General features: G+C 46.1%; 1 protein-coding gene across 1 annotated transcript; it reads left to right on the plus strand.

The window, feature by feature from the left end:
* The first annotated feature begins 256 nt into the window (after positions 1 to 256).
* Positions 257 to 23,614, plus strand: DRGX (dorsal root ganglia homeobox). Its single transcript, XM_058186006.1, has 6 exons — positions 257 to 290; positions 2,048 to 2,145; positions 2,250 to 2,351; positions 5,446 to 5,618; positions 7,450 to 7,562; positions 23,343 to 23,614. The coding sequence occupies exons 1-6, from the start codon at positions 257 to 259 to the stop codon at positions 23,612 to 23,614; spliced, it is 792 nt and encodes a 263-aa protein (XP_058041989.1).
* Positions 23,615 to 27,824: the final 4,210 nt, after the last annotated feature.

The following is a 27,824-nucleotide window of genomic DNA, read 5'->3' on the forward strand; positions in this document are numbered from 1 at the left end:
CCCTGCTTCGGCTGTCGGGCCACTTTTTCCGGAACGAGGGCTTGGCAGAAGCAAGGCGGAACGGGCGCGAGGGGCAAGGAGCTGCGGGGAACGGGACTCCCTCTGCTGCCGGCGGGGTCCGTCCGCCTTGCCGAGCGCGCCTGGCCCGCAAGGAGCGGCGCCGTCCGGTGGGCCAACCTCCCTCGTTTGTTCCGCAGCTCCAGCCATTTCGGCCGCCGCCATCGCTGCCGCCTGCAGCGCCCATCCCGGGCCCGGCATGTTCTACTTCCATTGTCCCCCGCCGCTGGAGGGTGAGTGTTCGCGCGCAACCCCGACCGTAAGTAGGCGCGCAACTTTCTCGGGCGGCGGGCGGACGGGCTGGCGAAGCGCTCCTTGGCGGCAGCAGGGCGACAGCAGGCCGGGGCTGCGCTCAGGCTCCCGGGCTCAGAAGGAGGCTCGGCCGCGGCCGCTGAGGAGAAGCGAGTTGGGAAGCTCGGCCCGAGGGCGGCCTGGCGTTGGGGAAGCGAGACTGAACGGGACTCGCCTGCAGCTCCGGCCTGGCTCGCATGTGTCTGGCGGCCGGCGGCCCACCTGCTTCCGCCACAGCCGGAGAGCCGTGCGCGGGCGCTGAGAGGCCAAGCCCGGAGGCTCCTGCCGCCTCCTGCCGCCCAGATGCTCCCGCTTCGCCTGTAATCGGGAGGCGGCGGCGTTGGGGGCGGCTGGCCCGGGGGCGACATAAATCTGCCCTTCTGGAGAGGAGCCGGACCCGGGGAAGGGAGGGAGGCTTCCCGCGGGAGCAAGGCGAGCCCTCCGGCCTCTCTGGCTTTCTCTTCGCGGCAGAGGGACGGGAAATGGTCAGGGTGAAAACTCCTGCCAGCTCGGAAGCCTGGCGGGACAGCAAGGAAAGAGCAGGCGCCCCCCCCCTCTGTCCAGCCATCCCCTTCCAGCGCCTGCTCAGAAAATCCTCACAGGTAGGCAAGGTTGGCGGAGGTCTCCGGGAAGGGGGCTGCAATCCGGCTCTAAGCGCTTCGTCTCCAGAGAGGCGTCCGCTGGAGGAGGGAGTTTTCTCCTTGGAGGGGGCCAACGGCCCTTCTGTTGCTTCGGGACGGCGAGACCCGCGGAGAGAAGGGAGCGTCGGGGCTTGAGGCCAGCCCAGCCGCTCCTTCCGCTTAGATTTGGGGGAGCGAGCGGAGGCCGGACCGGCTGGGCAAATGCGAGCGGGGCCAGCTCTGCGGATTCCCGGAGCAGCTCTGTCCTGGGCCGTCTAAGCGGCCGTTTGGCGAGGCTTTCCCTCCTCCCCGCGGGACGCCTTTGGCCCAGGCCTTCTTCGCAGCCACCCTCGAGCGTCTGCAAAGGAGGCCGGAGGCCGCCCCGAGAATCCCTCCGCACCTTCGGCCGCTGCATGGACGGGAGCGGCGCCTCAAGGGGCGGACAGACCTTCGGGTCCCCTGGAAGAGGCGAAAGAAATCCGGCTCCTCCGCGGTTCGCAGGAGCACAGAACAGACGGGACGGGAGCTGCTCGGATGGGCCCTGCAGGGCATCGTCAGTCTCAACCGGTGCCGTTTCTCGGAACCCGGGCAACAGCCAGGCCCCCTGCGGGAAGTTCCTCTCTGCCTGTGGGATGGGTCGTCGGGGGCCAGGTGGCTTTCTCTCGCACGAAGTACAGGAGGGAGCGGCGCTGGCTTGGACAGGCGGTCCCGGGGCTTCCCTCTCTCCCAACCCGGCTCAAGAGCCGCGGCTCTGCTGAGGGGAAGGGACGTCGACCACCGCCCCAGGGCGTCCAGCCTGGCAGCTCGCCCCTCTCACCCGCGGGCCTTCCCAGTGGCCCTTCACTGGCTCCCCTTGCCCGAGGATCGGCCGCCCCCTCTGGGCCAGAGCGCAGCCCGTCTCGCGGAGCTCCGGCTTCCTTCGCGGGAGATTTCAGCCCTGCCGCCCCTTCCCAAAGGCGCCAACCGCGAAAGGCGAGGCTTCCCTGCCCGGGCCAGAGGCGTCCCGCTAAGTTACGAGCCTTGGAGCCCGACCGGGGCCCCTCGGGCCTCCCTCTGACCAACCCTTTCCCCTGGCTCAGGTGCCACGGCCTTCGGCGGGCCCTCCACGGCGGACTTCGAGGACGGCTTCCTCCGTCGGAAGCAGCGTCGGAACAGGACCACCTTCACGCTCCAGCAGGTACCGGCCCGCTCCATCCTTCCGCGCGCGGGCCGCGGGGGGCCAGGGTCAGTCGGGTGGCCGCCTGGGCGCCGTGCTTGACGGCACTGCTTGTCTCCCCGCAGCTGGAGGCGCTGGAGGCGGTCTTCGCCCAGACTCACTATCCGGACGTCTTCACTCGGGAAGAGCTGGCCATGAAGATCAACCTGACCGAGGCCCGCGTGCAGGTAAAGGAGCTTCGGCCTTTTCGCCTCCCGCTTCGGCCCCTTTTCCTCTCGCCTTCGCCTGCGAGGGGATCCATCGGCACATTTGGCCAAAGAAAATAAATGAAGCCGATCTGTCATTTTCACGATGCACTTTAATAACATCAACATAATGTGGAATATTAGATTAGGTTGATTAATCGGTCATTCATAATTAACCAGTGATAATGTTCTACACTAATTTGTCCGTGTCTCTGAGGCACTAAATTACATCAGCGCCCGTCCATTTCCGTGCATTGGAGGGGTGGGGGTGGGGGCGCGGGAGGGGCGGGGGTCCCCCGGGGAATGTGGGAGGGGGGCAGAGGCTCCCACTGCTCTAGCGAAGCTGCTGGCCGGTGAAGGTGACCGAATGAAAAAAGCCACTTGGCTTGATCTGAATGAAACGGGGCCCAAGAAGGCCTCTTCCTTTCTCGCCAAGCAAGGCTCTCTGGCTCCACTCGGTCCGGAACAAGCTTTAGCGGGAAGAGCCGGTCCATTTCTTGCACATCTGGGGTCCTCTGCTTCCATTCATCCTTTTTGGAAAAGGTGCGAATATTTTTTTTCACACCCAGAAGATACAGAGAAAACGGTGCTGTTTCTCTATTAATTCTGCCAGAAGTTTCCTTGCTTTTCCTCCTTTCTGGATGTCAGAACGAATGGAATGAATTAAAATAGAGCCACGTTTAGCAAAACGTGTCAGTGAGCAGCTTGTCGACTAGTGGAATTCCGCGTTGTTTTTTCGTTGGATTGGCTGCCTTTGGCTGCGATGGACCTGCCGGTTTCTCTCCTGGATGCACGCAGAAGCATTTCTATTAGTAACTAGCATGAAGTCCTTCTTAGGAGCCTCCCTCTGCAGAGACTTGGCGATGTCCTGGGCGACAGGCATAGGCTGAGGTTGTGTGCATGCTTCACTTTAAGTCCTGGGAGGATTTGTATCCGTTGGTTTCTGACTGTCCCGCTCTCAGAAAATCTGGGTGAACAGAAGGGCCCTGTGTCTTTCCAAGGGTCTGTGTGCCAAGCAAGGTATGAGGGGGGAGGAATTGCAGCGGGGGGTGGGGGGTGGGCAAGGGGGGAGAAAGGTTTCATTCATTCAGGTGGGTGGAGCAGAGTCTTACTAGCGAGGAAGCCACAGGTGCGTCCTTGCCTCTGGGTGCCTAATATCGTTTTTTTCCTTAGGGGAAACCAGTGATGGAATTGCAGCTGACACCAAGAACATGGCAGGAAACCCCCCCCCCCCCCGTTTCTTAGTCCAAAGTTCCAGAGTTTGGGTTGCCTCAGGCAGGAGTAGCCTTCCCTTTAAACCACCTGCTTCTGAGATCAAGGAGCCAAGGAGCCCCTTCAGTCCTGAACGCGACCCGTCCTCTGCCTGGGAAGAATTCTCCAGGAGACCCTGCTTTCCTTCCTTTCTTTTTTTGAGGCCAAAAGGGGTAATTTAGCCTTCTCCTTTCTAAGAACTCCTTTCGAGTTGAAAAGACAGAGCCTTGTTTAAAAGGGAGCTCCCGCCCCTTGACACCCATCTGGCTGTGCGGTCTCTCTCAGGGAGGACATCTCCACGTGCAAACAGACCCCGGAAGAGGGAACCAGGTGCTGAATAGCTCCACATCTGTGTGTGTGTGTGTGTGCGTGTGCACCCCCCACACCCCTCTTATTTAGCGAGAGCCAAGTTTTTTTTTTAATGCCCACATATGTTATTTATGGGGCTTTTCCTGCCTGCTGTTTTTGTCTTCTTTTTATGTAGGTGCTTGGGGTTAAGATTATGCAAAGATCTAATTGTAGGAAATATAATAGCTTGCCTCGCCTTCCCCTGGGTCATGTTAGTATCTCTTAAAACCCAATGGCTGAGGAGAGATAATGGAATTCACTGCAGTAAATTGGGGATTGTAAACAAATTATTTCTTCCATAATCAGATTACGCAACCATGATTATTAAATCTGAACATGAATCACTGGTCATGTGCAGGGAAATTAAACTGATTATTATTATTTGGACATTGAAATCTCCCTTTTGCCAGTACATGGGAGCTACGTTGGTTTGAAGTTTTCCCTCCCACCATTTTAGCAATTGGTGCCTAAAGACTGTGCTGCAAATTGAGATAAATGGGACAATTACGGAGCATTCAGAAGATCATAACTTCTCCCTGAAAGGTGCAAGGGCGAGATAGGGGTGGTGACAATTATAGCATTTAGCCTTGTTGTCGAGTCTTATGCAGGCAGACAATGGAGTTGGGGGTCTGCTTTCATGCTGGGACACCCGGAGAAGAAGCTCTGTTTATACTCTTGCCCTCCGCTCATTCAAATATGATTAATGCGCTGAAAGACCCTGCCTTAATCGAAGATGATGTTGTCAAACAAAAACTAAATACGAAAATAAACGACTTCATCAGGCCCTTTCTTCAGAAGCCGGCAAACTGTCATTGCAAAGTCATTAAAATATGATAATGAAAAATAGCTCAATTAAATGTTGTTATAGCTGTGACCTTCATTCAATTAAGGCACAAGGAAGTGTCTGCAATTGGCTTTGCGTTTAACTCCTAAATTTGGAATGCAGATAAAATCATTATTCAGCCTTTGCTGATACATGCAATTAAAAGCAGGCTAAATAAAAATGGAGTGATAATAAGAACAATGATACTCAGCACACTGTAATCATCTTTTAAATGGTGGGTTTCCTCGGCCTGTAACTAAGAAAGCCCCATTGCCACTAATAAAAGCAATAAAAGCACAACCAAGTTAAGCCAAGCTCTCAGTTTAAAATAATCACACTCCGATTTGTAGGACTGGTTCTTTTAGTAGAAAGGAATTCAAACTACATTTCAGCCTGCTTTTTGCAGACATTTTAAGTAATTTTGCAGTTGTGGTGACCTTATAATTGCATAGATACATGTACGTACATACAAGTATATCCAGATATGCTGTTTGTTTTTCTCCTATTCTTTGAAGACTAGAGCACATTAACATGACCTTTTCCTAGAACCTCAGCCTTCTTAGAAGATTGTCAAAAGAAGACAAATCCACATGTATGATTTTTTTTTTAATGTTCACACAAGGATCCTTGGTGTTTCTCTCCAACCTGATTCAGGTCTGGTTCCAGAACAGAAGAGCTAAATGGAGGAAAACAGAGAGAGGATCTTCTGATCAAGAAGGTTCTAAGGAGGCCGTGACAGAAGTGACACCCCCTGGAAGAAATTTAAGCTCCCCCTCCCCTGTTGACCAACCTAGGAATAAGAAGGAGAGCCTGGAGATTCAGCAGAGGTAAGCTTTGGCTTCTAGTTCCTCCTCTAGGCATGGCTACTACGCAGAGCATGAAAGGTGGGGAGCTGTCCAAGGTGCTTCTAGTCTTCCTTGGTCCCAAACATCAAATGAAATCTAACTGAGGTGCCAACTAATGTGAATGAATTGATGTCATGTAGTTTTAAAAGGAGGAGCATCTTATAACAGAGAAGATGTTCAGATGACTCCAACACAAGGTCATACTAAGTAGGCAACATTAATGAAGATAGAACTCTATTGTCTGCTTAGCTTTTTGGTCCTGGAAACATAGAAGAAATTGAAAAGAGCTTCTATGAAGCAAGAGAGTGAATAAGGACATGCAGTGATGCCTAGGGCAGCATTAATGCAAAGAAAGATCTAGACAGAAATGGAACGAGAAGTGGGGTGGGGGATTTGGGAGTTGTGCTCAGGAGGGGGTTTCCAAGCCCTTTCTCCAAGCACCAGGGATGGGTTCTCTCCTGGCTATCCTATAAGACGGCTTGCAGTTGTGGTTGCACAGAGGGAAGAAACTGATGAGGCTCAAAGTACTTTCTCATCCTTCCCATGTTTCTTCATGGGTGGAAAGTGGGAGGCAGGACCACTCCTCCTTCTTCTGTAATATCTTTTAAAGTTGAACTTAATTTTGTTTTCGTTGCTGTTGCTCACCTCCTGACAACAGCCTTCTGTTTCCTTACTTCCCTTGCCAACTGCACTTCTTAAGTCTCCTCATCTATGGTTCTCATAACTGCCATCTCAACTTTTGCGCAGTGCCCATGCCCGCCTCTCTGTCTGTCTTGGAGCATTTGGTGCCTTTGCCGTATCTGGAGGGCTTTCTATCAGCTCACCAAGGGGACAAATTGGATGGATACTTTATGCCCCATGGGAAGGTGCCAAATGCCTATAAAGTACATGGATGCCAAGAGAGGCAGCTGCCACAGGGCCTCATGTAGTTGTCCTAACATAAAAACGGTGGTTTTTACAGCTAATAACCGAGAAGAGATCAGAATGAAAAAATTGCATCTTTCACAGTTGACATAGAACAATAAGTTAATAATATTGCTTGACATAGTGTAAGCCGCCCTGAGTCTTTGGAGAAGGGCGGGATATAAATGCAAATAAAAAAAAAATACCCGTGCTGACTGGGGAATTATGGGAGTTGAAGTCCACAAATTTTAAAGTTGCCAAGTTTGGAGAGCCCTGCTCTAGCTCTCCTGTGCTACAGTTAAACTGCTCTTCCGGACATTTCAGGATGGGAATCTGTCATCCTGTAAATCCAATCCATTACTCCATGTCCCGCACTCTGGAGAAAGAGAGAGCCTCTTAGTAGATCCCCCTACAAAAATATAAATGGGCTGAAAAATTAAGCACTAGATTAGTAGCAACAAGCAACCCAAAGAGGAGGAATTAGCCAGTCATCTTCCAAAAGCTTAATGGAATTGGTAAGTTACCATTTGGCTTTGAAAGAGGCTTGCCTGAAAGTCCAGCTCTTGAAAAGGAGAACATGCCTGTCTGAAGTAATGGGACCTGCAGAAGAACTTAATGATTGGCTGTAAAGCCCAAGAGGAGACCTAATGGAGGCGCTCTGGTTCTGAGCCATTTAGCATTTAAAGGTCAACACTGACACCTTGAATGAAATTCCAACACACACTAGCAGGTGGCTGCTTTAGAACAGGTGTTCAAAGTAATGTGAGGGCCAACATCCGTCCAGGGCAGACAACCATTTCTCAGACTCTTGATGTTCCTGAAGGCGGAGAGATAATGCTGAGACGACAGTGAGTTGATCCATTCTTGAACTGCTTGCTTGTCATCTTCCCTCTCCCCTCCCCCACTACAGCCTCAGCAGAGCTGTTGGTCCTTCTGGATCCTTCTTCCCTTCCTGTCTGCCGGGGACCCTCCTCAATACGGCGACCTATGCCCAAGCCTTGTCCCAAGTAGCATCCCTCAAAGGTAAGAAAGTCTCCTCCGGCAATAAGAAGCAGCCGCCCCTTTGACTGAGCCGGAGTTCACTCGTTGAGTGCCAGGGAGTCGGCTGGGCTTCCTTGGCAGAGCTGGTGTTTTTGAACATCACGTTCTGACTTCATGGTTAAATGTTCAATTTTATTATTGTATGCTTGGGACCCAACTCTAAATGAAATTAAATTTTATTAATTTTTTAAGATGCAATCTTACTGGGAGGAGATACAATTAAAATAGATGGAACTATTCCTTCTGAGTCAACATTCATGCTGTTACTATATTTGGCTAAGTGCCTACAGATAAATGGGTTCTTGGAAACAGTGGCCTGATTTGAGGTGCAACCGGTTAAACCCCAAGCTGAAAAGGAGAAATCCTATAAAGTCTTGGGAGGACAATTCAAGTGTCCCACTGGGCTTAGAATTCTTAGACTATTGTTTAAAATGCGCAGGGAAAGGACAAGTATCAGTGCTGAATTGAAAAAACTGACCGGGCCACTCACTTCTTTAAAATTCATGTTCTACCTCAGATGTAGGGTCTCCTCCTCCTCTTCTTCCCTCTATACTATTCCAGACAAATTCTGTCCAAAGGCAAACTTATATACACATATAAAAAATGTATTTTGGTGATAAAAGTTCTCTGGCAGAGCTAATCTCCCTCTGCCCTGCTGCCCTCTCTTTGGGCAAAACTGAACATGCAGAAGGGCTGGGCTAGCAGAGCACAGGACCCGTGGCATCAAGAGAAACTTTGATTCAGTGAATCATTATTTTTTCCCCTCCTTGCCATGTTTCTGGGCATCTTTCCCCTGCCTCTTTCTTGCTTCTCTTCAAACTGTTTGAAAAATCACCTTTTTGTCATTCTTCTAAAGCAGCATTTCCCAACCCTGCTAATTTTCAGATGTTGGGACTTCAACTTCCGGAATATGCGTATGCCGGCTGGGGAATTCTGGGAACTGAGGTTCCCACAACTTAACATTGACAAGGGCTCTGAGGGGTTTCTCCCAGGAGCTTTATTTCCATCTTAGAATTCACCTGAATCCTTGCCTTTTCCCCTAGCAGGCTTGTACAATAGATTAGTCCCAAAGTCCTCAGTCTCACATAACCTCTGGATATTTTTTGAGTGGCTTCAGGTGGTTTTTTTGGCTAGTGTCAGACAGTTGGGGGAGGCCCCACTGACTCCTAATCTTTTCCCCTGTGGATAGTAGAGGGAAAAAAACAAAAGAAAGTTACAAAATAGAAACAGGGAACTATGGAGCAGCAGCATAAGAAAAGGAAAACAAAATTGAGAGAATTTGAAAGAAAATATGCTGGGAGAGAGGAAAAAATGATGATTTTTAATAGGAAAATGTTTCCTCCCACTCTGATGTTTCAAGAAAATGCTGCCGTTTGTTGAATGAAGGAAAATGTCCTTTGCGGCCGAAGAATAGCTTGCAAAAGATAGAGCTTCTCCGCTCCAGCAATGTTGAGCAGGGATTGCGGCCCCCACCCAGCCCCGGCTGGACAGGCTGGAGGAAGGGCCTGAAGGGAAATGCCCAGATTGGGGGGGGGGTGAAGCCTTAACAACTGTCTTCTTAAGTGGGACCAGAGGGAGCTTCCAGCTTGTTTTAATCAGGAGTGTTTTTCCCCTTGTTTGGTCGATGGAATAAATTGACCTTCTTGTTCCAAAAGTAGCAGAAAGACCATTTTTTTATGAAGGACCAAAAAACCCCCCAAAACCCATAGTCTTAGGGGTTTTTCTCTCTCTCCGTATTGCTGCCAGCTTAGCAACATTCTTGATTGACTTTAATGGAGCTGGGGTGAGGGGGCTGAAAGCTGCCCTCCATCGAAGCCCCTCCGGCTCCCTGAGTCTCCCACCGGCTGCTTCCCCTTTTTAGCCTGGCAAGTGCAGCAGGGGTTCGCCCTGGGGATGCCCCTTCCCTTATTTTATGTCAACAGCCTGCAACACTCTTAGCCACTTTTCTGTGGCTGAGGATGTGAGCTGTATCTTGGATGTAAAAACAGAGGTTTGCAGGGCCTCTTCAGGCCTCGACAGAATGACCGGAACGAGGGCTGCTGTTTCATGCACACTGTATTGTCGGGTTGCCATTTTAACTTCTTTTTATCATACTTTGTGGACAGCTCTGGAGTTCTGGATTTCCTGACTTGCCTTATTTGTTTTTATAATCCTTTGCACATATGATAGATATAGAAAAGAGCTACGTTTGCTCTAGGAAAGAGCTCACTTTTGGTCTCGATGCTTCCTGTATCAGGATGTGACATCAACAGTTTTACCGATAAACATTGGTTTATTAGTTAAAGGTTAGATTAAAGGCATTGCTAAAGTCTGATCAGCTGGGTAGTTGTTTGCATTAAAGTCACTTGTGGATTTGATTCCCTGTTATGCACCCTTTTTGCAAAATTAGAGGGTTTTTTACTTGTGTTCAGACAACGTACCCGCAAGGCATAAATATTCTGATTCAGAGATCTGCTTTCAATTTGAACACCTGACTTGAAATGGCAAAGCGTTAGATCAAATTGGACATGGCTGAATCAATCGAGGTCAGCCTGATCCCGTTGCCTCGGGTGCAGGACAGGTCCATCTGGACCGAGTCAGCTGGATTCAAATGATGTGGTTCAAATTGCCTTCATGAATGGGAGTAGGGAACTTCATCCAGGAAATTCTCTCTCTGGCCTCCAGTCTTGCTTTGGTGCACTCTGGGGATCGGAGTCCAAGCATCGAGTTCCAGGTCTGTAACTCTCCTTAGCTATGCTGGCTCCCTCTGACCATCAATAGACTTTGTTACTGCCCACAATGAGAGAGAAGCCTGGGATTTAGAGAGCGGCTGAATGATGGATGCCAGCAGTGCTAGGAGCTCATGCTGCTTCAAGCTCAAGTCTCTCTCTCTCCCTTTCTGGGTAAATAAATTAAAAGAAAAGTAGAACAGTGTGTGCACACAAGGAAGTCCCAGCATTATATCCATCCTGCGGTTTGTGGGCCCTGTGGCAGTGTACAGCCTTTGCATCAGCCTTCACATTGTACTACAGCAGGGAATGCAGCGTTTGATACCGGCCAGTGTGGCTTTGTAGGATCGTTGTTATCCAATATTGTCATAAAGAAAAAATGGAGAGAGGGATTCAGACGGCACTCTTAGCCAAAGTTTCCCAAAACTGATGCATATGGAACAAAGCTGGTACTTTTAAAATGTAAATATAGATGAAATGATGCTGCAGAGTTGCAGATATATTGCATTTATCTGGCATTTAGCCTGATTAAGCTGAGTGGTGTTTAGCCAGGCAACTTTAGGGGGCACTCGGGGGCCCTGGACCCTCATGGTCACGGGTGGGGGTGAGGATGGGGGCGGAGAGATGGAATCCTGTGGATGGGGCAGATGAGAAGCCGGAGCTGTGTTCAAATGTTGAATATTGAGAAAGAGTTTTAGAAGGCTCCAGAGGGTGAAGAACTCCATGGCCATTTTCCATTAGGTCAGGGCCAGGCCACAGATTCATACCTGTCCAGGAGTGGATTTGATCTTGTTTTAAAAGCTTCGCTTCTGTGGGAGTGGGCAGTCGAGAGCAGGTGGGGGAGGGGGGGGGTCCTGCTTAATCCTTCAACCATCTGCTCTTTCTCTAGGCAGAGGCCCATGGGACTTCCCTCACTGTAGAATGCAAACAGAAGATTTAATAAATGGGCTGCAATCCTTCACTTACTTAGCCACATGCTTTATTGAAAGGGGCTTTCCCCTCTAGAAGACAAGATGCCCTCCTCCTCCCTTGGTGACCATGCCCAGTTCGGGTTTCTCTTCCAAGCTGGGATTAGCCCAATCCTGCTTAGCTTCTGAGACCAGCCAAGGTGTCCAGGGCCACCATTTCAGGGGCATCTGAGCAATGGAGCAAACAAAATCATGATGGCAAATGTGCCTACACAAAGGTTCGCCCTTATGTTGTGTGTGTGTGTGTGTGTGTGTGTGTTCCTTTTTCTCTGTTGCAAAATGGCAGGAGGAATGCCAGTGAAAGTTGGAGCCCCGTGTGAAGTGGTTCAATCCTGTAGGAAGTGTGCATTGGGATCAAATTGCAAAAGGAATATAGGAAGGGAAAGCCTGAGAAAGTGTGCCAGTGCCTGCACCTTGCCCTGTGGGGATTCAAAAGCATGGAAGGCATGGGGAAGGGTCCTGGGGGTGGGGGTCAGCAAGCAAAGCGATGCCCCCTTTTCATATCCGAGACCGCCCATCTCCTCGTCTTAACAGTTGACGTCCTTTTGCATCCCTTCTATGACGTTGCTCCCCCTGGAAAGGACCAGCGTGGCAGAGACAGCAGGTTTGGGTGGATGTGTGGAGCCAAAGGCTTTGCTTTTCTTCACAAAGGGACAGACCCACGTCCACACTCTGCCAAGCAGAGTTGCTGTTGCCTCGACATTTCTCCGCTTCAGCCACTGGAAGACGTGTGGGCTTCAATTCCCAGAGTTCTCTGGCCAAGTGGGCTCCAACTCCACGTGCCCGGAGGTCACTGAGGCTGAGAAACTTTGTCTCACGCCCCTTGTTTTATTGATGCTCTAGGTAGAGACGTGGACTTAGCAGTATAAATGAGCAGGCTTAAAAGCGAGTGCCCAGCGCACTTCCTTAATGGACAGAGGCAATTCATTAATTGCAGAATCTTTAATGGAGGCCAACAGGAACCTTTGGTTTCTCAACTCTCAGAGAATCCCGCTCTCTTCACCTGGAGCAAATTCGAGGGCAAAGCAGAATTCCTTGCTCAGGGCATGACTTGCGCTGCCGTCCCCCCCTTCTCCCCCTCCCCCGTGGTGCTGCTCCCTTTCTTTTCGTGGCTGGTCCTGCCTGGGAAGAGCCTCCTCCTCCACCCCCCCCTCCACCATTGATGGGAAAGTAGCTTTTGCATTATACATCAAAGCAGCCACTGAGATCGATCAGGGCCATTCAGGGCTTGGGAGCTGCTGGGATTGCAGAAGGGCTGCTGTACGCTCAATTGTGGTGTTTCTGAGGGAGAGAAAGGGCTGAGCTGTAAATTACCCCGGATTAATAGAATTTGTCAACTCATCCGACTCTTTACAGGCAGGAATATCATGGGGGGCTCCGAGTGATTTTGGGCAGGCAAACCAAGCAGAAGGTTTTCTTCTGGACTGAGTCTTTATCATCTTCCCGCTGACGTCTCTTTGAAGGCAAATTTATGCCTTCAGAGAAAGGAAATATTTAGTGTTGGCAGTTGTTTCATGAATTCATAGGCCTTCCAGATGCTTTTCATTCACACTCCTTGCTGGTTAATTCAAAACATCTTTAGATCTTCATTATATTTTTGATCGTTATGGAGACACAGTTCTGAAGGGATCCATTTTTCCCAGCAAGTGCTGCTGCGAAAGTCTTTGTATCACAGGCTGCGTGTTCAGGAGTCCCGCTGGAACTACAGAGATATAGAAAGGGAAGTGGGGCCCGTTTAAAGAAACAGTATTTTATGAAGTGTGATGGCTCATCTTTTTGTTTTGTGAAAGAAAGTCAGTTATCATAGCTAGCTAATCCTACCAGAAGTGGAAGCAAATTATAAAAATAGGAAGCCACAAGATGGTTTTCTACATCACACTAAGCCAGCATGTGGCTGCTTTGATTGTGAACATCATGTTTCAACCCAGCTGTTTGAACAGCTGTGCAGCTTCTGGCTTAGTGCAGGCAGAAAAATTTCATTCAAATCAGCTGACTTAAACATGCTATATAAAATTTATAGCATAAAATTTATAATACAAAATTAAATTTTAATTAAAAATTAAAATTTATTTACATGCACATATTTAATTAAGTAAATAGTTGAACGCATTTTGGCCCAGAACTTTCCAGTTCTATATATTGATCTGCATTTCTTTAACTTGGTAGATTTTGTATATTTGGCAGCTACCTTCTTTTGGGTTTTTTAAAAAACATCTTTGCCTTATTTATTCTTTTGATGCAAAATAAAAAAGACACACACACACACACACACACAAAACGTTCAGCCACTTTTAAAAAGAATATGTTACAAATCTTGACATACTAAATGTTATTCACCAGTTGTCTGCTGTGCAGTTTTTTCATTCTGTAATCCCAGATTGAAGATCTGTAATATCCTTTCTACTTTTGACTAATTATCTTCTTTGTTATTCCCTTGCTTGATATTAATTCTTCATACAGTGATGCATTCCAGAGTTTCAGTACGTAATTCAAAAGTACACACACATCTTTGCAATACCATAAAATGTTTATGAATTTCAAACCAAAAAGGGATATTAGTTCAACAAGCTGATATCGTATGTTTTAAGTATTGTCTCATCCACATTGCCCTTCTACAAAATGGTACATTTCAGACATTCTCTGAAAAGTTCAGTAGAGATGGAAGCAGGGGTGGGATTCAGAAATTTTAGCAACCGATTCTCTGCCCGGTTGCTGGGTGGACATGGCCATGATGGGTGTGGCCTACTTGGCCTCCTGCACCAGGGAGGGGAGGGGACTCTTCACCCTCCCCAGGCTCTGGAGGCTTTCCTCAAGCCTCCGGGAGGGCGAAAACGTCCTCCCCCAGGCTCCGGTGGCCCTCCAGAGGCCGGAAATGGACCTGTTTTCAGACTTCCAGTAGGCCTGTTTTTTGCCCTCCCCAGGCTCTAGAGGCTTTCCTGGGTTCCGGAAGCCAACCAGATGCCGGAAACAAGCCTGTTTCCGGACTTCTGGAACTTCCAGTAGGCCCATATTTCGCCCTCTCAGAGCCTCCGCGCGGGCCCTGCACTTATCTGGCATCCAAAATGGGCTGTGTGGAGACTCCTGGGAAGGGAGAAGTGGGGTGGGTGGGGTCAGCCAGTCCTGGACAACTACCGGTTCGGCAAACCAGATTAGAATTAACATCCGGTTCACCTGAACCAGTCCAAACTGGCTGAATCCCACCCCTGCATGGAAGCTTTAGTTGAGTTCGTTACATAATATGCTTCATATTTTAAAAATGTATTGTCCTTAATTTACTTGTACGGAATAATTTATCACCTTATTCCAAAGTTTTAAAAGATAAATAATAATGTATATTATAAAAAGTTTGGATACAACTAAACCACGTTTCTATAGGAACCATAGATGTAGCCAAGGCTTCAGAGCCAAACTCCAATTCAGGAAGGTTTTAATAGAATGTACTGTTATTTGCAGTTTTAGTTCTTCCTGTAATATCCAAAGTGTTTTAAAAACCTGATTCACATTTCATTTCATCTTCAGTGCTGGCCATAGGTGGGAATGAAACAAGAAAGCCAGGAGTCAGAGAATGGTGGGGGTGGGGAAGAGTTTTTGATTACGGTTCTGACTCCTGAGTGGGTGAGCTCCTTGGAGCTCTGGATCTTGAGTGAAGGGAAGGTTGGGTGAGGGGCAGCAGAGTTGGGCCTAATTTAGCATTGCAGAAAATATCCCACTTGGGTGGAATAAGAGCTAATCTTGAGTGAGAAGTCAGATTTGGGAAACTGAGTTTTTCCTCTTGACTAGAAGGAAACATCACAGAAAATTTTCAGAATGGATGAAATTTCCAGGTAGAATGTGGGGAGATGGAACTGGGCCAATATCAGAAAAGGAAGTGGGGGGATTTGGAATTAAGTCTCCAGTGGATGTCTGTTTGCAATAAAGTGAGTGGCAAGTCCTTCTGCTATTACCCTGTGTGCCTGGTGTCAGATGGATAAATACAAGGCGGAGCAACCAGAATTAAATGGTTTTTTTCTAGTAGAGACACCCTGTGGTATGTGGAAGGAACCTGATCTTCTTTATATGATGTGGTTGTAATTGTTTGGGGCACATGATCCTATCACTGGCACGTTTGTGCGGCCAAGTGTTCAATTTCACAGTCCCTAAGCGTGATGGCAGGAGAACCTCTGATCGACTAGGAACTGAAGTGAAAATTGTGTCTTTTGCCATTCTTTTTTTTTTTTTTTAGTAAAAAAGTTTTATTTCATTTTCCAACAACCTATTCAATATACAGTCTCTTATTCAACATTAGTCATTAACTTTCATTTGTTACTTATTCGGACCTGCCCAGTTACCACTTCCTTCCTTAACAAACCTTTCCTCCTCCCTTCTCTACTTTCTTCTACTTTCTTCATCCTTCCTCTCCTTCGCTTTTCTACATCCTCTCCTCCTTCCCTACTCTTCTCTTCCACCCTTTCTAACCCTCTCTCTTTCCCCTTTCTTCTTCCTCTCCTTTCCCCTTTTCTACCTCTCTTTCCTACCTACTTTCTTCCTTCACTCTCCTCTCCTTTCCATTCCTTCTGAAATGGCAGCTGAGCAGCCCGATTTCATTTCAAATTATTTCTATTTCTTAATTACATATCTTCAATCATTCCTTTACATTGATCCTTCATCTCCCCTCTCCCCTTCCCTCCCTCCCTCCCACCCCCGAGACTTCCCAGAACAAAGTACAGGGTATAAGATTAACAATCATAAATTAAAATACAACATAAGTCATAATCCATAGTCACTCCTCTCTCTAAGACCTTAACTCCCCTTCCAGAAACAAAAAAGTACATTCTTCTTCCAGTCCATTATATATCAGTCCATTCCACTCCTAAAATCTTCAGAATCTTCCAATTAAATTAGTATTTCCAGTTCATCAATAAAATACATAGTTTTTAATATCCAATCTTCATCAGTTAACACCAAATATATATCAATCCATTCCACTCCTGAAGTCTTTTTTTTTTTTTTTACATTTATATCCCGCCCTTCTCCGAAGACTCAGGGCGGCTTACAGTGTATAAGGCAATAGTCTCATTCTATTTGTATATTTGCAAAGTCAACTTATTGCCCCCCCAACAATCTGGGTCCTCATTTTACCTACCTTATAAAGGATGGAAGACTGAGTCAACCTTGGGCCGGGCTTGAACCTGCAGTAATTGCAGGCTACTGTGTTCTAATAACAGGCTCCTTACAGCCTGAGCTATTCCGGCCCCTAAGTCTTCAGAATCTTATAGTTTTTAATATCCAATCTTCATCGATCAAGACCAAGACGATATTCCATCTTCCAGTATTCATCAGAAATTCTTTTATAATATACCTTTCTTCCTTAAACAGTCTCCCAAATATAATTCATATTTCCAGCTTAAATTCTTAAATTTTTATCCAATCTCCAAAAATAAACAATATTCTATCTTCTCATATCTTTAATATCACTTACATAAATCAAATAACATTGCTAATATTAATATTTCTTCAATTTACCTTACATCTGTCAAATAACATTATTAAAATTATAACTTATATCCAAAATATATCAATTATAACAATTAAATTCTATTTAACCAAATACCAACATTACATCCATAAATTTTTCTATCTGTCCTCCAAAAGTTAAACAATATTCCATCTTCCCATTCCTTTATACCTCACATATATTAAATAGTAACACCTTATACCCAAAATAAGTCAGTTGTAAAAATTAAACCCTATATATATATATATAAAAATACCATCAAAATCACATCTTAAGCATTCTCCTTCCCCTTGTCTTCTATCTTACACATTTTCCACCATCTGCTCACCAATCAGCTTAACATCTAACAATAAAGAATTTCCAATCTTTAATATATTGGTGTAAAAATCTCTTGTTTAAAAACTTATTAAGAAAAGATAAGCCTCCAAAAGTTCCTATAAAAAAAAAATCTATATTTGAAGTGAAGAAGTTTCCAAGATTTTAGTAGTTAGTTCTGTTTGCTTAAGAGCCATTCTTAAACTGTAAAATCTACCAAAAAGAGGGGAAAAAAATTCAATAAACTTTTCTTCTTAAACATTGTGATAAAGAAAAAGGTAAAAAGAAAAAAAAATCATTAACAGTTCTTATTCATTCCATTTAAAAAGTAGCTTGTTATGTTCTTCTCTTCCTTTGTCCTTTTATAGTTTCACTTTCCTTTGTATATTGCAAACGCCATTTTAAATCCACTCAAGTTGAAAGTTAGTTCAAAGGAAAGCTATTTAAGAGCTGAAGTTAAGATTTATTACTTGCAAATTCTTGCTAGTCCTCCTACTTTGTTCTGTCTGTGTTGAGTTCTCTTTAGAAATAAATCTTGGCACAGAGATGGTTGCGGCTTCTCGTTCTGTATAAACAGAAGCACCCTGGGCACGGAGCTTCATCAGGCTAAAGGGGAGCTCTCACCCTTCAATCCCCTGGTTAAATTCCAGGGGCTCCCGGGGAGCTCTACCCAAACCTGACCACTCTTCCCTCCCCCTTCTCCCGGGGGAGAGAATTCCAAACCGTTTGACAGCCCATTTACGCTGTCAGGGACGGTTTGACGAAACCCAGGGCAGACGATCCCAAAGGAACGTCCACGAAGCCTGCGTTGCCAGCGGAAGTCTCCATTCTTGAGAATGACTCTACAGTCCCTTCAGCTTCCCTCCGAAGAATTTGGCTTCATTTCCTAAGGATGACAGAGCGCTGATCAGAAGCAGCCTGCTTCACCTGGGATTCGGTTCGCTCTTAGGGAACAAAGCAGCATTTGGCTAACTAGCAATCCCGATGAAATAGGTGGGAACCAGTTTGCTTCCTGCCTCTCTATGCGTCACGTGGAAATTGTAAAGCCAGAAGGACTTGCCACTCAAAGCTCACCTTATCTCAAATTGCTTTAGGTCAGAAATGCAAAAATTCCATTGGTTCCTGAACCAGATGGGGGCCGGGATCCCAAACTCATCACTGTATACCCCCTTTAAAAACTCGCCCCACTAAAGCTTCTAGCACCCCTCTTGCCCCCTCTTACCCGCCCCCCCAGCCTTCCCATTTTTTCCTTTTTGAAAGCCAGAAAAGGATTCTATTGTCTTGCAGTTTTGCATCCCTGCCCCAAACTCTTAGGAAGGAGAACTGGGGCACCCGTGAGGTGCCTCTTAAAATCAAGAGCTGATCTGTTCTCCTTGAGTGGTAACTGTATAAATGGGATCTTTTGTGAACCAAACTATAATTCAAGTACGTCGAGTCAAAATGTGCTTTTGGCAGAAATGAGGCAGGACTAATTTAATTTTTCCTGTCAGTCTGTCTGTCGCAGATCAATTAAACTGTCAAGTGGATCAAATATTTCAGACTGTATTTATTACATTAAGTATTTATGTCTGAGCTCTGCCTTTCAAGCATGATGTAATATAGCAACAGTAGGTGCTCCAGATCAATTTTGCAGAATTTGCTCTAACCTAATGGAAAACTAATTGTGTATTTGTAATTTAGAATATAGGAGATGGCAGATTCTTGGAACGGATGAGCAAAGGCCCAGTTAAGAGACTGGGCCTCCAAATACATTTCCTTGCAAGTGTTCCTGGGTGTGTTGAGAAGTTTGGTAGAAGATCTGCCTGCTTATGAGGGGAGCCTCTCAGTTGGGGAGGAGGCATGTAGGAAACGGCCTGCTGGCTTGCAAAGTCATCTCTAGATTAGAGGTCCTAGCACTCTACTTTATGAATAATGTGAGGATATTTGGGATAAAGTTGGATTTTGGTTGTGTCTGTGGCATATTGGCCAGAAGAACCCAAGTGACGGCTTTGTTGCCTTATTCGTAGCAAGGAATGCTGCCTGTGACAAGGATATGACTGAAGCTGCTGGTCTCATTTTGTCTTAATTTAGTAAAACAAAGATTATGTGAACGTCTCAATTGACCAAGGCCGTGGTGGTGGGGGTCCATAGCTGTCAGTCCATCGGTTATAAGGCAATAATAAGAAAACAAAGTTAGGCTGTTATTCTCACCAAAGTGTGTATTTTGTGCGTGGGCTCCTTCAGGTGTGTTTATTTGAAGTGGCAGCACCTTACCAGGACAGCTGAGCTGTACTTATTGCATTATTTTAGTATCCCACTGGGCTTAAAAATGAAATACAAACATTGCTTAGGCTTTGCCTAACATGTGGTAGAATTTGATTTTCTGAATGATTTTCTTGTTTTTTTGTCCCATGTTAACAATTTTCTGAAGTGATACAATAGATCAAATTAACATGCTTTATAATCAGAAATCAACTCTCGAGAGTATCAAATGCATGTCAATAAAAGGCCTCAACACAGGCCAAAAGCAGCGCCTAGAAAGTGGCTGAAATGTGACCCTTCAAGCCAACCAGAGAGGAACCAGCGTTATTATGCCCAAGGGAGGGGAGGGCAGGTGACACATGGCTGCTGTAGCCCAGATGGGTTGGATTTGGGGGAGGAAAATATAGCAGTTCAAGTTGATGGTTGCAGGAGCAGAAGATTTTAAAGATTGGAAAAGCGACTGGTGTCCATATGTCGCTATTTTTCTTGCTCCCCTGTCTGCCTGCACTGAAAGGGACCCCCCCCCTGTTTTTTAGGATCCTCTCATGTACCATGGAAGTTAAAATATGGTATTGTGAGGACGCTGAGTCCCTAGTAGTAATCCTACAGAGCAGAACTGAGGGGTGGGCTCAGACCAAGTGCTACTAAAGCCATGGAAAGAATATATGGGATGTATTCGGAGGCTCACAGGAACTAGCAGGAGCAAAAATGAGGATGAAAAAGATTTAAACAAACCAGTTAAAGAATTAAAATGCATTGGTGAAGAAAGAAAAGAAAGTCCGCCTTAGCAAACCTACCTCTGATGGAAGTGACGTCAAGCAAAGTTGCGATTAGAGGTGTATCAGAAAGCAGCCCACTATGGAGAGAGTGCGCTCTTAGGATGTTAGATGAGGAAGGTAAGGTCAACCTGGCCAGACTCCCTGAGAACAGCACTCCTGGCCTCAGTGCCTAGAGGATATTCCTTGAGAATATCCAGAGAACATCTGGGTCTCAGCAATCCTTCTGTTCCTCTTTCTTGGTCTCCTTTGGACTGGCCAAGATTAAGCATCCGTTTCTTTTCATCCATCCAATTTGTTATTTAAATCGAAATTCAGACAACATACAGTATCCTAAATACTCTGATCGCTGAAGATGCTATCTATCTGTCTGAGTAGATCTGGTTTGTGTTGCTCAGGCAGCAGAATCTCTTTCTGTGATGATATTAACAGGTCTTTTTTTTAATGAAATGTGCAACCAGACACAAAATCTGCCATTACAAGGGCATTTAGTCCCAAGAGTGTTTGGGCATTAATACAAAAGTTTGCTGGGCTAGCACATGGAAAAGAAGTAGCTGATAAACAATGGGAAATTAAAATAATGGTAAATTCCCTGTCTAGTATATGCCAGAGGACAGAGCCCCACAGACCCACCACTGAGCCCACCAGATTCTTCCCCATTGTTTTGAAGATGGAGGAGGAGATTTTCTGCTTTGCGCGCAGGAAGACTCAGTTGGGAAGCCTCTGAAGAGGGGTTGACAGACTCCCCCAGTGTTGCCGTGGCTCAGCACAAGATGGCCAGGATTGAACCTGGAGGGCAGCTCAACAACTGTTATTATTATGAACAGTAGAACCGTTAAGGCCGATTCCCAAATTCAGATCTAGCGCCTATAGGCCTCTATGACGGCAATCTGGCCTTTCATTTCCTACACTCGCTTATGTGCCACAGGGGCCTGTGTACATTTTTTACATTTCAAATTTGGGAATTTGTAGCTACTAGCAGAATCCCAAAGGTATGTTGCTTCTTGGATGAGAAGCAAGACGTTTTCAAAGGGGAAAAAAACCCCATGGAAGTTCTTTTGGAAAAAGCACCTTTGGGTCAAGATGGCACCAAAACCAGGTGATTGAAGCCCCGCCCCTTTATAACTGTCATGACAAGAAGCAAGAGCTTCAGTTGCACAGCTGTGACCGCTGTGCCAAAGGCAGCTTTCTCCATTCCTTCAAAGCAAGATGGAGGGCAGCTTTGCCCCCCCTCTCCTGGCGCATCCCTTGATGCCATATACAGAAAACTGGACATTCACCCCCCCTCATAATCATCAGGCTCAACAGTTCCTAAAACATCTTAGCAGAAAGAGAGAGAGAGAGAGAGAAGGCAGTGAAGTTCTCCCGCTGGCTTTAGTGATCAGCTACATGAGCTCCGATACAAAGGGCTTAACCCTTCATTTAGCAAAGAATAGTTGGCTGATAGACCAAAAGGGCATCTGAAGAACAGGAAAAGAGACATGGAAAGACTCCCGTATTAGCACTTCCAAGACTGGAAGTTGTATAAGGAGATTTATTGGCACACCCCGGTGAAGCTATAGGAGAAGATCTCTTTTGTTCAACCCTATATAAAAGTAAGCCTACGTTTTGTGTAACCCAGTCTTATCCCGGGACTAATCTTCGTGAGGGACCAGGGCAAAGTCATTTGCTTGAGATCACTTTCCCAAAGTTGGAGGTTGACTTTGTTAGCCAGCCGAAGGGCCACCTCGGTCAGTGCTGAAAGGGAGATCAGGACTGAAGGCAAAGGGGCCTCTGGGCATTAAATCGGCCACAACCCACGTTGGCCTTGTCTTCGTGGAGCTACGCCCATGTTCTTCTCCAGAGACCAAAAGCTTTTCTGTAATTCAGTCCGTTAGAGATGAGACTCCATCCAGCACAGACTCCTTGTCTTGGGGATTCTCTCAGGGACTCCGGAAAGGTTTTTATGAGGCCTCCTTAAAACTCACGTCTCCCTCCTCAGTCCGCAAAAGAGGTTTAAATTCACCAAGCAAGATTTATGTTCCACCGTAATGGGTACAAATGTCTATTAAGGGATCATCAGTCTGTACTGTAGGTCTACATAAAAATGAAAAAGTTATTGCTAGAAGAGACCACGGCCTGCCACATCTTCTTCTTCCATGAATCCTTCAGAACAGCTCCTCTTATGTACTGGCTTTTATAGGTACCGTATATGTTTATATATATTCATTTACCATCTTAGTGCGGTTGGTGCCTGATGGTAATGCTTCCTCAGGGGATAGAAATTTCAGCCCTCCTTTTTCCAATTGTTTGTTTATGTACCTTGATGAAGGTATATTTTCTTTTATGTACATTGAGAGCATATGCACCAAGACAAATTCCTTGTGTGTCCAATCACACTTGGCCAATAAAAATTCTATTCTATTCTATTCTATTCTATTCTATTCTATTCTATTCTATTCTATTCTATTCTATTCTATTCTATTCTATTCTATTCTATTCTGTAGTTTTTTGTTTTGAAGTAAAATACATGCATTAGGCCAGTCGGATGCATAATTCACCTTTTTCCCTATTCCAAGAGAGAATGAAACGTTAAATGAATGTTTGTGTTGCCATTATTTATGAGTCTGAAACCAAATTCCAGCAGAGGAATCTTTGGCGTGTCCAAGGGCTTCCAAAATAGGGCTGGGAGTTAGATGTAGTATGTCCCCATCCTCTCCCTCTGCCCTTCTGCACTGGGGGGATTGCGTGCAAGTCACTCCCCTTCCTGCCCCTTTGCTACTCCTGTGGAAGCTGGATAGTTGGGAAGCTGAAGCAGCAATTCAGAAGATAGAACAACTTGGAGGTCTTCTAGTCCACCCTCTGCTTGAGCAGGAGACCCAATACCATTTCAGACAAATAGTTGTCCAGTCTCTTTTTGAAAGCCTCCAGTGATGGAGCACCCATTAACTTCTGGAGGCAAGCTGTTCCACTGGTTGATTGCTCTCACCATTTGGAAATTTCACCTTATGGTGAGAGATTAACTTACTTACTTCTTACTCTTTACTTCTGTCCTAATAAAATTCAGTGGAGAAATCTTGGACTCATGAACTTAAGGCATACTGTGGTTTATTATGAATACTTGTTGTTATTGATTTTTAACTAACATTTCTTCCATTTTAACACTGCTTCTTCTGGCTTGTATCTAGAGACGTGTGCTACGGGCTGAGTCTGCTCTACTCTCGCTTGTGATCCTTCTGGCAGCCGGTGGTTTTGTCTGTTCACCTTTTTCTCTCCCTCAGGTAGCCCTCTGTGCTCCTGCTGTGTCCCTGACCACATGGGCCTCTCCTTCCTCCCCACATACGGCTGTCAGAGCAACCGCACGGCTAGCGTGGCAGCCCTGCGCATGAAGGCACGGGAGCACTCGGAAGCCGTCCTACAGTCGGCCAACCTTCTGGCCTCCGGCAGCCCCAGCCCCAGCCCAGCCTCTGGGCCGAAGTCAACCTCTGAGAATGCCTTGGACAACAAGCCCCCCTTGACCATGGAGCACAAGGAAAGCGAGAAGAACGTTTGAGAGCCCACCTTCCACACACAGGGACCCCTCATGCCCTCCAAAGCCAAAATGAAGTCCAACTCCTTGGGTTGTTCTGCAACTGGGAGAAGACTCGGTTGCTGCAAATTAGCAAGATGTAGGCGCTCACTTGTTTTGGCCATCTCTGATCGATAGCTTCACTTCCCTTAGGTTCCTTATTGCTCTCAGTAAATCTGTCGGCACCTTCTGCTATTAGCTCTGTTGAAAGAAGATTTAGATCAGCGGATCTTCCCTATGGTGGAAGGCAGAAGGACATCTCCCAATGCCTCCTGTACGCGTAGCACCCGTCAGCCTCTTCATTAAGCAAAGGCATGTAGAAACATGCTGGCATCTCAGATGGCAGAACCTGAGATTATGAAAACATGATAATCATGGTTCAGGAGGCTTGAATGTGCCAATTGACCCAGGCACTTGGGCAATGATCGATAATGTGCAGAAAGGGAAGCCGAAATCACATACCTGCTAATAGGCTTAGCCTTATTCTACCGATGATACTGAATTTCTGCCCATGTCCAGGATAGAAGGAGCATACTGAGTCTGCATTATAGGAATCAGAGATACTTTCATGAAACATCTACCTTCCTTTAGAGCCACAAGGGCATCAGCGGTGGCATCTAGTAAGTGTCCAGCCAGTGAACATTTGGGTGATGACCCCAGCCCTTACATTTATAATTCAATCTTTTTGAAAGGTTTTATGGGTCGAGGGGCATTTTTTAAAAAAGTTTGCAACATTTGGAAAAACAAACACCTTAGGCCAGACTGTAAATTATATCTAATTTTGGGTTATTGGCAGTACAATTCTGTAGATGTATTTCCAGAAATAAGTTTCACTGAATTCAGTGGAGTTTCCTTCTAGGTAAATATCTGTAGGATTATAACCAAAAGTGTTTTGCAAATGAATCAGTTCTCAGATCCCCTCTTTGATGAAGAGGGATTGCTCTGTTCTCTTTGTGTGCTTCCCATATCAAGAATCCTTTTTCAATTCAATCTGATTCTTGCTGCGGCAAACTGTAAATTTCACACTAACATATCTAGTTCTGCCTCCAGATCACACTGAGAGGCTTAAGACAACCATCCTTCCTTCATTCCTTGTCTGCAGAGCAGGAGGAAGAAAAGCCACCAGAACCATCACTTTCAACCAAAGTTTGATTCATGATTGTAATTAATTAGAAGCTGTGGTGCTGCAGTTTTTCCAATTCCTGCCTTGTCCCAATTCCTCTCTGGCTGTCTTCTGAAACCAGTTGTGCTTACACACACACACACACACACACCCCTTTTTTGTAGGAGTCACCCATTAATGCGAAGGTGTGCTCCTCTTCTGCCCTGGCAAAGATCCCTGGCTGCCTGGAGGAGCTAATCGGGAGCCTGTGTGTTCACTTAGGGTGGCTTCGCACCTTAGCTACCCATCGCAAGTACAATTAGTGCCCTTCTAATTCCTAGGGCAGTTTAGAGTACAAAAAGCGGAAGTGTGTCTTATTGAGGGCACCTTTAACATGTAGAATTTTAGCCCTGGATATATATACCAGAGATGAAGAGACTCTATCCATAACGGAGATGTTTTCCCAACTGACAGGATACCTGTATTCCTTAAATAGCTTGGTGTCCCGAAAAGTGCCGAATATGTACGAACCACACACACAGAGCATTTCTCCGGGACAAAGGCAGAAGCATCATTCTCAGCTGTCTTCCTTAGGACGATGACAAACAGCCCTGTGGTGGTGTCTTTTTCCAGATGATGGGGCCAGCAATCCCACCTATCCCCCCACTCCTCAAACTACAAAAGGGTTATTTATTCTCTGTACACTTGATCCAGATTGACCTTTCTGTTGATCTCTCTGATTCCCTCGCATTCCCAAAAGAGAAGAGGCAGTAAACACAACTACCCCCCCTCCCCTCCCCTCCCCTCCCCTCCCCGCATTAGCCTGCAGCCAGGCTTCCAACTCCTCTTCACCTCCAGCCATCACGGCGGGTGCATTTATCTGAAGAGCCACGAGAGCTGCTCTTCCTGCCAACGGAGCTGTGCAAACAGTCCGGGAAGAAAGGGAACCCAACCCTGCCTCTTTCCGCCATCACCCCAATCACCACCACGAGATGCTCGGTTTTTAATCCTCTTTCTTTCCAAAAGTTCCGCCATCAAAACGGTTTGCCAAATAGAAGCAATTTTGCTTCCATTGCAGCATAATTACCGATCACTCAGGTGAATTTGCCCATTACATATACTGACTCTTCATTCTAATGGTTTGATTAAACTCATTTTTCCACCAGAAAGGTACATAAATAAGTGAACTGTTGAGCAAATTAAGAACACTTAACAGCATTGCATCTGAAAAGTAGTTATGCTGATTAAATTTTCTGTCCTTGAGGATTTTCAGGAAATTACTTTTGATCGTCAATAACACAATTAAGTAAACTACACACACATTAGCATGAATAATTGATAAGAAATTATGTATTACCACGAAGCACTGATTTAATAATTCATGGTGCGACACTCTAGTGACTGTGCAAAACTGGAGGCCATCACGAAGTCTGTCTGATGGAGCTGCAAAAGCTGCCTGGCAGATTCGCTGTATAATAATATGAAATACTCCGCATGATGGATTTTCTGTTGCTTTAATAAAAAAAAGTACACTCAGAAAAAAAAGGACTCCAAAGACAATTCTGTATTATTTGTAAGTCTGTTTTTCTCTCCGTTCCTCCCTGGCCTGGCTGATTTCATATAGATGTATGCAGGTGTGTGTGTGTGTAAGTTCACAGACAGAGCTGTGTGCCGCAGTCCTTCAGAGCTGCTCCAATGTGATCCTAAAGATCCATTGACCCAAACCACATAAACGATGGGACTTGTGCAGAATCTCAGCTGCATCCCTGTGAAGGAGAGGCTTCACAAAGAGAGGAGAAATATCGAGGGTAAATTGATTCAAGGCATATTTGAGTTTCCGTGTTCTGACAAACTATTAATCTAAGAAGGCAAGTTGGAAAATCTTCACTCTATCCGAATGAATTTCCGGTTTCGAATTGATTCACCCAGTCTTGGGCTGTTTGCTATAATTGACACTAATTCTCCAGGATCTCCGGCAGTGATTTATTTTCCATCTTTCCTCTGTGGGATCCTAGAAACATTAACCGAAGAAAACTTGTCTGGGACTAAGCTAAGCCATGTTTGTATGTTTGCATGTTTGTGGGTGTGCAACAATTACAAAAACGGGAAGGGGGGGGCAATGGTTTAGCTGACTGCCATCAGGTTGGTCCTAGCTAAAAACAATTGCTGTCATGTAGTTTTGGGCAGAAATACACCCAAACCTCTGCACCTGTAATAAACACACTGAACCGTCCCCAACAACCGTCTTCTGGCTGCATGGAATAAGTGTGTCCTGCGATCTCCTTCAGCTTTCCGAAGAAGAAAGATGACTAATTTATTAGTATGAAGAAGCGAGATTGCAGCGAAGGAAGGATTTTGGTTCAAGGTTTCGGCTATTGCAATCCTCTCGGCTTATCAGGATCAGAGCCAGGGATTTGATTTCTTTCACATGCAGATGATGCCCTCAATTTTATTTATTTATTGCTTCTGATTTCCTGATCTGAGTTCTCTCTCTCTCCCTCCCTCCCTCTCCCCCCACCACAGACAAATCTCCTTCTCATTAATAAATTAATAAGTCCAGGATTCAGAAGAGTATTTGAGTCGTATTATGACTGTACTTAGTCCGTGCTAGTGCTGGAATTAGATACAATCAATGCCTGAAGTCAGAAGCTCTCAGAACTTAAATGTTCAACCTGAGAGAAGAGAGAGAGAATAGACTGGGGAGGGAGGAGGAGAAGGAGGGAGGCACTTTTTCACCTTGACCCAGAAGAGGGAGGCAGGGCTTTGAACTGGAAGCAAGAGGGCAAAGGAGACTTTAAGGCTTGCTCATGGACATCATGATTCAGAGACGCTTCCTTGGCAGTGCTGCAGGTAATGTAACATGTAGTTTGACCCTGTGATCCCAACAGGTACAGATGGGAATTACATATTTCATCGTCGGTTCCATACGCCTAACTTTCTTTTCTAATTAAGTTAATTTGCTTTGTCATCTGAACCTGTTTCCCTGTTAATCCTTCTGCCTGTGAATTATTCTTTATTAAATTTCAGCATTCTCTTCCCACCAGAGACTCCCTCTCTTAAATGCAGCTGTAGCCCAAGGATCGATTTCTCCCA

Source organism: Ahaetulla prasina, chromosome 5 (assembly GCF_028640845.1).
Source record: "Ahaetulla prasina isolate Xishuangbanna chromosome 5, ASM2864084v1, whole genome shotgun sequence".
Taxonomy (NCBI): domain Eukaryota; kingdom Metazoa; phylum Chordata; class Lepidosauria; order Squamata; family Colubridae; genus Ahaetulla; species Ahaetulla prasina.